This window comes from Mastigoproctus giganteus, chromosome 6, assembly GCF_048544385.1.
Source record: "Mastigoproctus giganteus isolate SK-2022 chromosome 6, ASM4854438v1, whole genome shotgun sequence".
Lineage (NCBI taxonomy): Eukaryota > Metazoa > Arthropoda > Arachnida > Uropygi > Thelyphonidae > Mastigoproctus > Mastigoproctus giganteus.
The window spans coordinates 69,626,633-69,636,947 of NC_143580.1; the positions used below are offsets into that span (position 1 = coordinate 69,626,633).

Below are 10,315 nucleotides of genomic sequence, written 5' to 3' on the forward strand. Positions count from 1 at the left end.
CCATTGCAGTATTTCAAAAGCACAGGGAGGTGTTTAAGTAGGCGAAAGGATGAGAAGGATTGAAGGAAAATTCCAGCCCCCTCATATTTCACTAATAATTTGGGAATTTGAAAATCTAGGGATTTAGAACAACTTTAAAAGGTCTTTTGAAGGAAAGAATATATGAAAGTTTCCACTCGGAAATTCGGGTGCGTGACTTCCCCTCCCTCTTAATAGAGGTCCTGGATGTGGGAGGATAGGAGTTTTTTTGTTATTAAATTTGAACTTGTAGGTCAAAGCTTGCTTTTTATCCTTTGTCCTGTTGTAAGGTCCATCTATCTTTAGGCAGGTCTTTCATCTATTGTAATTACATCTTACCTGGATGCAGTTATTCCTAAAAAATGTCAGGTAAGAGATTTCCTGACTTAAAATATAATTCTAAAATTAAATATTTCTTAATATTCTATTTATTATTCTATTTTTATTTGATTTAAATTCAAAATGAGGACACAGATTCTCTACAGGAGAAAATCACAATAAGTTAGCATTTTTCCGATTTTACGAATACCGGGGGGGGGCCTCCATTACACAAGTTGTCTGTCCATATCTTTTTTCAGATGAAGTGTCCATCTTGGACACAGTATTTCAAACGCGATCTTGCAATTGCCTTATACAGTGCCAGTGCGATTTTCCCTCCCACTGAAGACAGCTTAACCGATCTGAAGTTACTGACTTCACTCTTAAAACCGCTTTCATTTATTGGCTTCTTGTTCTTCTTGATTTGGTAGTTGTTGGCGCATCGGCTTCTGTGGCCATATTGCACCTCCCAAGGTTTTTGCAGTACTTTGATCCAAGCCCGAGGCGAGAATCGAACCCGCGACCTTTGGGTTGCCGGGCAGGTACTTTACCCACTCGGCTAGCCCGGTCGGCCATTTATTGGCGATAAGTTGGCAAATTTCAACACAAAACGAATCTCTCCCCGTGTTCAATGATGTCCTAATAATTAACCGCAATGGTTCAATACAATCTCAAGCCATCTTGCACAGAATTACTGGGTATGTGGCATCAGTCAACACCAGGAGCGTTACTTGTCTTTCCTCTCACCATGAAGGATCTTTTGTCATTAAAGATAGATGCAAAGTACTCATTCCATTCGTCAGTAACTTCAGCTGGGATATCTGATTTCCCCACAAGCCGTACACAAGGGTCCGATCTGATTCGTTTCTTCTTTCTTGTATTCACATATATCAAAAACTCTTTGGCTCCTAAGAGAAATATGGCCACACATGCACAAAAGTAAGAAACACTAGAGGAGGGATTTATTACAAATACCTTTTGTCATATCCAGTGAAGGTTATTATTTGAAATACTGCATATCAGAACTTCTGTTTTTTAGGATTTTTCCAAGATTCAGAGATACAAAGAGAATTATCTGTTTTTTTTGGACCTACTATGGTGAAATTGACTCAGGAAATCACCAATTAGGTGCTGGCGTCATGAAGTTTTATATGATTTTATACAGTATATGACCTTTTTGTCATACACCAGAGGCAATAAGTCTGCGATAGCTGTTAAAGTTGCAATCCAAATTGTTCTACAAATTCTAAGAAAAGCTAGCAAAAAGGTGCGTTGGACAAGGTCTAGTTTGGTTCCGTGAAACTATATACTGGCTGCATATGTAACAACTGGAATAAAAAAAAAAACAACTCTGTAATATAGAATTATGAGAGTTCCCTTTTTGAAACCCCAACCCTTCCCAAGGATTTTGAATAACATGGACGTAACAGTTTTAACGTTTTTGGAAAGATTCTAGATGTGTGATGAGAATAACAATTTTCATCCAAAATGATCCTAAGGAGCTTGAAGCTTTTGAGTGTTAACAAGTTGCAAAGATACTCCATTAAACTTGACAACAGGAGGTCTATTATGCTCTAGTTTTCCGTGAAATATCATCATCTTGGTTTTAGATGGTGACATTTTAAATTTATTTTTCAGAGTGGAATCCAGCAAGTTGAGCAGTACAGGGTTATCCCACTGTTCCCAATGGGACCTGGAGTTACCATGTACTAATATGGAGAGATCCTCGGCAAAGGCAATCATCTGTAACTAGACCGTGTCAGAGATAGAAGGACAGCAAATCATCGAGGACGAGGTTCCACACAAGGGGACCAAGAATTGAACCCTGGGGACAACCTCGAGAAAACTCAAGGGGACAACCCTTGGTCCCCTTGTGTGGAGCACCAGATAGAAAAGACCTGGGTTCGAGTCCCGTCGATGATGAGAGGAATTCTTGTGGGCCTTTTTCACAACGTCGCTGAGTTAGTCGGTCCCAGGCGAGGGTAACATGGTTTTTTATCCCTGAAAACGGGTTTTTCTTCCAGCAAGCAGAAAATCGACCACAGAACGTACGCATTTTACAGACAATATACACGGAGCCATATTGTCTTAGTCGGTGATGCTCCTAAACCCCGACGACAATAACAGCAGCAGCATCTAAGTTCATGTGGCATCCGTACACCGTGTCTATGAACTTTACATATACCGAGGCAACCCGTTGAGACAGCGCATCATCTCGAACATATTATGTTGTTGTAGTAAACATCTGGATCGATATCCCGGATTTTTTCTTTCCCAGAAAGACATAAAATTAGGATATCTTTACCCATGCTATAAAAAAGCAACGCGAAGATAATTTGTTGACAGAAATGCAAAAATTGAAGTAATAAGAGCACATTCGAAGAAAGTCTTAACAAAATACGTAAAACGGCGAGCTGACAACCAAGTAAGAAGTACAGAATATTAGTCAAATTCTATCAACCCACTTGGGATCAGACAGCCAAAAATCGCATTTCTAAGTACATAAACATTTACGAGCGTTATCTCTATATATTAGTTCACTAACGCGAACATATTTATATGCTTGTATACCTGTCTCTCCGCACAAAACGATGGTAGCAGTTTTTGCTTTTCTTTCTGTTCCAAGTCGCGCGCCTCCAGTCACTCCCGAGTAATGAACGATCATCAAATTCCTGTCTAAAGCGGAAACTGCCGGAAGAAAATTACCTACTCGTAGAGCTGTTTGTGATTTCCTCATGGGATGAAGAGATGGAACGCCTTCTGCAACTAATTTTCTCAGGGTGCGATCTTCTGTCAGTCAACCCATATGAATTTGGTAATGAGGCCGGTCCTTAATAGCTGAGTAAAGCAAGCGAGTTGATACCCGTATCTGTACTTCGTATATTGCACGTTGTGATCAACTTCAAAATAAGATGTGCTCTACAGAAAACGTGGCAAGGGTAAGTTCGTGGAATCCACCGTTAATTCTCTATCGGTAGTGAATAAAGATACGGAAAGCACAGCGGTAGCGTGTAGGTTTTTCAGGCTCGTCTCCCTACGTGTGTTTATAACTAAAAACCATGGTCAGAGTATTTAGTATCTCTTATATACACTGGTGTGCAAAATTTAAGGAACAGTCAGGTTTTCACCTGTGGCTTCTCATAGGAGTGGCCTGGATAAGGGAAAAGCATACCAAAGGAACCTCGTGAGGTACAGAAATGATGAAGGAAACAACAACGGAAACCAAACGGTACAGAGGGACTTTATTCAAAAATGGCAACATAGCACTGGCTCCCTTGATACAGATGTATCACTGCCAAAGATGGAACAAAGGGAAGACGTGGTCCTCAGTATGAGATATGGCCACCACCTCTAATGTCGATGCAGACTTTGCACCGCCTATCCATACTTAGAAAAACGTTGATAAGTTCTTGTGGTAACATCGTCCATTCCTCTGTCAGCGCCATCTTCAGCTGGTGAACATTCTGGTGGGTGTGGACTGCCGCTAGGCGTCTCCCCAGAGCGTCACATATGTGTTCGATGGTATTTAGATCGCGGGAACGGGCAGGTCAATCCATACGAACAATGTCCTCACTTTCCAAAAGCATATCAACAGCTTCAGTGCGATGGGGTGTGGCGTTATCATCCATAAACACGAACTCGGGGCCAATGGCACCTCGGAACAGACGCACATGGGGAAGGATTACCTCAGTACAGTAGCGTGAACCGGTTACAGTACCGCCTTCCAGTAGCTGGAGTTGTGTACGTCCATCCACGATAACGCCTTCCCAGATGAGAACACCTCGATAGCCATATCGACCCTTTTTAGTGATGTTTGCGGGGTGATACCGTGTGCCAACCTCTCACCAGATTAGCTGACATCCAGAATCCTGCTGAGACTGAATCTACTCTCATCAGTAACCTTTAGAAATAGTGTTGGTCCTTAGGTTTTGCACACCTCTGTACTATTTCATTAGTATTCTGATTTTGCCTGAGAATGAAAAACTATTCCAATCATGAAGTAAGGAGCAACAGATGCATTAAGAGCAAATACTGCCATGGTTTCCGAGGCCAGAAATCACCGGGTTTTGTTCTGAACAACTATAAGTTTGATCATTAGAAAATAATATGCTAACCAAAGTAACAAGTAAAGTTTATTAAAAGGCAAACACGCATGTACAATAAACCACATTGGTCAATGTTCTGGTACATATCTTCTACAAGAAACTCTGCAAGCTGCAAATGTTTCAGATAAGTCATTTGAAACTCTTCAGCATCTATCTCTCTCTCTCTCTCTCTCTCTCTCTCTCTCTCTGACTATCTATCTGCATTACAACAGCTGCCAGAAGACACCTTGCCCACCACAGACTCAAATGCAAATTCAACATCCATCATCAGAGTCTCATAATCCAATCAACTACCCTTGTTAATGAATTAAACTCTGGCATTTAAGGTTAGCATTTTACCAAACGTGAAATTTTGATGCCAGTATCGCTACAGTTTTATAAAAGGCATAGAGGCTTGTTAAGGAATCCGCACTTCTCAATTCTTCTTATCCAAGCCCTTGAACTGCCAATCATTTAATGTCTCACCTCTTTAGAATCCATATTACGACCTGGCTTGGAGGAAAAATATCCTCTTGGAAATACAACTCAACAACCTCTGCTAGAGCTTAATCCAACAATTCCCTGGGTCTACTGAAAAAACCCTGTATCTATATTCTCCATCTCCAAGAGCCAACATCGAAATTTTAATCGAAATTCTTTACCTTTCTCGGCATCAGCTTTTAATTCGGATTCTCTGATATCTACTACATCATTATACAACACGTGTTCTCAAACAACGGAGGTTAATCATTCCCCTTTCCAACTTATATGAAGGTCGAAACTCTCTAAGCAAAACTACATTAATTCTAAATATTCTTCTAAATAATTCTGTAGCGAAAGTGGTTTGAGGCTAATATTTAATAATGGAAAGGCTATTTGATTCGTGCAATTGTAAATCTCAATACGCTGTTTCCCCATATCTGTCCTGGGAATATTCACACCGTATTTATTATTCTGTTTGAGTTTCGACCAAGATAGAGAGTGCTGCTAGGTAGCAGCATTTACAGGGGAAACGTGCAAATCAAAACAGCTCTAATGAGAAATTCTAAACAGATGCGAAATAACTGTTTTGAATTTCCTCGTGTCTGTAAATTCCACTTTTATCTGCAACTGTTTAACAGCCTTAACTTTAAAGAAATATTAACTATTAATAATCATAACGGAATAGCCACGAGGCTGGGCATGTTTGCATTGAGATGTATGGGCATTCGCAGATGACAACCCAAAAATGATGGCGAAGGAAACTGAAACAGACCTTAGAGGATTGATAAATGAAAATATCCAGATTTTGTAATGGTGCAATAATATCATTAAGTTTAAAATTATGATACTTCAGAGAAAAGTCTTGAAAAGAAAAATACGGTTTAACATAATTATGCTATATGAAAATTCATAATTAATAGATATTAGGTTAAGATAAACATACAGTCCTGAAATTCAAATAGAGTATGCCAATGAAGTTAAAAATTCCAATCATCTTCTTCGGGTAACAAAGTATAGAATGGCTCTCATTAAAATATCTTTTATTCAGGAATATATAGTGTGACACAAAAATGAAGTTGCCAGTTAGTTAATTTCGAATATCTCCTCTAGTAAAACACTTCAATTCTTCAACCCGCAGAGATATTCAAAGAAAAAACAAGTAAATATACCCAAAGCAGAAAGATTTTCGTTCATTTCTGATAGATACCGCTGTTTCAGGTCGAAGAACTCAACCGTTGCAGGCTTTAAGGTCATAGAGTGGCACGGGTTATCTTCGGAACAAATTAACATCTCCAGAGACGGGAGGATGGAAGACGTGCCTTCGAGGAGGCCAGCGCATAATCTTCTCCGTTGAAACCAATGATATTACGTTGCAAAATTTAAGCTTCTTTTCCTGACGACCGATATCAGTTGTATGCAGTTTTATCCGCGCTTCTACAATCCTTTTTAAATTTCCAAAATATCCCGATTACTTTTTTGAAATGATAACCTTGGGTTTTCTGGGAAAAAAAAAAAAAAAAACTCCTATGCAGTATCCGTGCTTGTCCTTTCTTTTCCAAAGTAACATCAACTCGGTTTGTTGTCCTGGGGTCATACTTAGGACGCATTTTATTAAGCAAATACAATTAGAACCTGTAAATTATTAATTTAATGATCACAGTTTATATTTTTGATAGAGGTACTAACCACCTTCGTTTTCACGCGCGTTGGCATATATGCATAAAGAGCCTACAGGCTTCACCATATCCGTCCGTCTGACCGCATGTAATAACTCGATTCCTAATGGACGGATTTTCATAATTTTTTTCACTTTCAGAAAGATTTGTTGAGCACTCCTAAATTTCATTAAAACGGGACCAACAGAAATCTGAACTTCAGGATACAATTGAAAATTACTGTCTAGCCATATTGTAAAATTGTTTTCCAATAAGCCTCATTTTTGGGGACTCAGTATCAATTATTCCACTATTTTAAATTCACACCAAGTACGTCAAACTCATCTTCAACCGCTCCAGTCCGAGAATGTGGATCAATATTACGTATTGTTAAAATTCATTCAGGAAATGCAAACATACTACTATCCATAGTGAACTCCTGCTCGTCTTTCCAACTAAAAAAAAAATCCTGGCAGTTAAAACTTAACTCAGAAGGTTATTTCATATTTCAAAACTTGATATCTTTATTATCCCACCGTGTTGGTTTTGTTAAAGAACTCCGTGCGAATTCCCATAGAATCCTAACAGAAGTTCCTTTAAGATAATTACAGTAATCTGACAGTGTGTGCATGTGTATAAAGTATATACTTGGGGCTTAGATAAATTACTTTCCACGTAACGTCCTAGAGAATCGGACTACCCCCTGAGTATACGAACAGAGGAACAAACTCGCTTGACAAGCACACTGTTCGATCCATCCGTGGAATTTTAACTTCCTCATTTCATCATAAAAAAAGCAACCGTCTTTTCGGATAAAAGTAAGAAAAAAAAACACAAATTACAAAGAAGGGTGTGTATTCCCATGCGATTCTGTAGTCAAATTATGCCAACACAAGTTATGCTTAATGACTAAGAACACGAAGACTGTCAAGGAAAAAAAATAATAAGAAATAGCATTTTATGAGCTGTAGCGCTTCACGGAACACGCAGAACTACTCTTCCCATCCCCAAACACACCTTGCTTTCCGAGGTCAGAACAACTTGGGGGCTATTACTTTCAATTACCTGCTCAGTCAGCAAGCATCTTAAGAAAGGGTAACGAACTGATGATACATTTAAGAAGTCTATCTCTAGAATGTGAAAAATTCGAGTTCGCTAAACAAAGAAACATTTATTTAAAGGAATTTTATCCAAGTAAGGTTTTTTTCTTTCTTTTTGTACTTCACTAGATATCGCAGCTAACTTCATGAACTTGACTCCCAACAAAATGTTGCACGTGTGACAGTTGTAGTCAGGCCAATAACTTCCGTATCTGATAAAAGAATGAATAAATATGATTTTACAGAGTAAAAAGGTACACACAGGTACCCTGACTTTACAAAACACTTCACAGCACTAATCCAGGGGTTAAGAATCGGAAAATATATCGTCTCTCCGGAAATATAATACAGCATACGTACAATAGCTTTAATGCGATGAAATTAATGAAAATTTATGTATAAATAACATAAAAAATTATATTAAATTAAAAAGTAATAAAAAGTATTTTAAATTACTGACTCGGAAAAAAACCTTATTGTAAAGCATAGAGTATACTAAATCTCAAAAAAATTAAATATTTCGGTTGTTTTATTTAATAACATGATTTAGGATTTACTGAATTATATCAGTAAATCCTAATAACACTATGTACTCTTTAAAAGGTCAGGCATAGGTTTATCATTGGAGCCCTTTTATGAGAATGAATAATAGAAAAGAACGACTTAAGTTGGATTTGAAGAGAGGAAATGAAAATCTACAGTGGATGCTCATTCAATTTAAAACTTACTCCACCCTAAATAAATCACAACACAAACCACCATTCTTAAAATTAGTGATCGGAAACGTAGAAGGTACACTAACACATCATTTAACTCTAAAATAAATACGAGTTATAACAGGTTTGTTTGTTCCAACTTTGTTCTAAATACAAGAAATGGAAGCTTAGCCTGGTGATCGTAGTGCAGTGCAATGAAGCATCATTTACAGGGGCATGAGAAAAACCTAATAAGGAAAATAGAAACAAGATTTATAGCGATGCTCTCTTAAGTTAAAACTTACTGCACCCTAAATAATTCACGACACAAAGCGCCATTCTTAAAAATTAGTGACGAGAAACATATTCGGTACACTAACACGTCCCTGAACTCTAAAATAAATACGAGTTATCCCACAGGTTTGTTTGTACAAACTTTCTTCTAACTACATGAAATGGAAGCTTAACCTTGCAATTGATGTGCAGTACAGTAAAGCATCCTTTACAGGGGCAGAACAAAAATTAATTAGCTGCGAATTCTTTCCTTAGCAGCCCAGCTACCAAAGATGCTTGCAATTATAAGATAATCGAATTATTTCTTTTTCTTCACGAAGAACAGAAATCTCATAAACTAATATCCATAACATGATTTCCGTGTCCTTACCTGTAACGAATATCAGTGTGACAAGAGTTAACCAGTAAACTGTTTTCAGCAACCTAGGTAACATCCCGGAGGACAGCGTGCGCACGAGATCAACAGACGTATACAGAGTGAGAGCACAAGCGCAAAGTACAACGTGCGCCTTCGTATTCACAACGGACAGTGTTCACTGCCGGCGCCCTCTCCTTCTACACGCTCTCTCTCTCTCTCTCTCTCTATCTTTCTTTCTCTCGCTGGTACGACGCGCGCAGAACTCTGGAAGCGAGGCTAAGCTTATCGCAGTCTTCTTTCCGCTCTAGCGGAGATATATTAGGTGGTTGGCCGTATTGATATGGACGTTATTTTCGGTTTATTTTATAAGTTACTCTCCAAGTTAAAATGGCGCGAGCGCCAGAAAGGAAGTGTTTAAGAACGACAGAAGAACGATAAGGTTTTCAGATAAAGTGCTTAATTTTTGCTACGGGAGAGGAAATTAACATTTTTATCCCGGGACACGCTTTGCCCGTCTTTCGTGCAGTCTTTTGTTTACCGCGTCTTTTCGGAATACATTTGCCGTTCGACACAGCGCACCGGTGCGAGATTAATGATGTAAAGAAAACTTTCCTCTTACTTTCCCCCATTGAACGAGTCGGAAGATAACACGCTTTGTTAGCGCGGCGAAGTTTCTTGTTAGGAAAAATTTTTATCGGGGATTAAAGGAAGATTTAAAACAGATAGTTGGTTCTGACCGGGACGTAATCGCCTCTTAAATCTTTCTTGTCGAATGGAGGATGCGAAATAAACCTTGATACTAGAAACGGGTGCGAGAGACGATGGAAAATATAATGACAAGGGGGTTTTAGTGGGGGGGGATGTCTGTGAGCTTTGTTGACTTTTGTAACTAGGAAGAATCATGATCTTTACTAACATGACTACATCGTATGGATAAATTGACTTTTGTCGTTTGGATTAGCGAAAAGGCAACTCAGCCTATGAGGCTCAAGGTTTTGCGTCTGCAAAACTTTGCTCTGAAGTGGAATATCTGTTTCCCAGATCATTCCCAATTCCCCTGAAAATAAACAAAAATAACTACATCCAATATTCATCTGATGATTTTAGTGCTTTATCTTTTGTCATAACTTATTTTAATCTCGCCGGGCTCGACTTAATTATTTTTTTTTCATTTATCCTAATACGTTTATAATTATGATTTAGGCAACTTCAAGAACACGTTTACCATTCTCCTAAAATCTTGACCAATTACCCTCAGATGCTAAACCTTCCCAGTTAAATTAGTGACAACAAGATTACGTTTTTTGCT

General features: G+C 38.5%; 1 protein-coding gene across 1 annotated transcript in view; it reads right to left on the minus strand.

Annotated features, from left to right (window-relative positions):
* The window catches only part of LOC150084397 (cell adhesion molecule Dscam1-like), a 304,173-nt gene extending 294,971 nt beyond the window's left edge, over positions 1–9,202 (minus strand). Inside the window, exon 1 of the mRNA XM_090375203.1 lies at positions 9,019–9,202. Within this exon, the coding sequence (XP_090231329.1) occupies positions 9,019–9,082 (64 nt within the window). The 5' untranslated portion in view covers positions 9,083–9,202. The remainder of the gene's footprint in view (positions 1–9,018) is intronic.
* Positions 9,203–10,315: the final 1,113 nt, after the last annotated feature.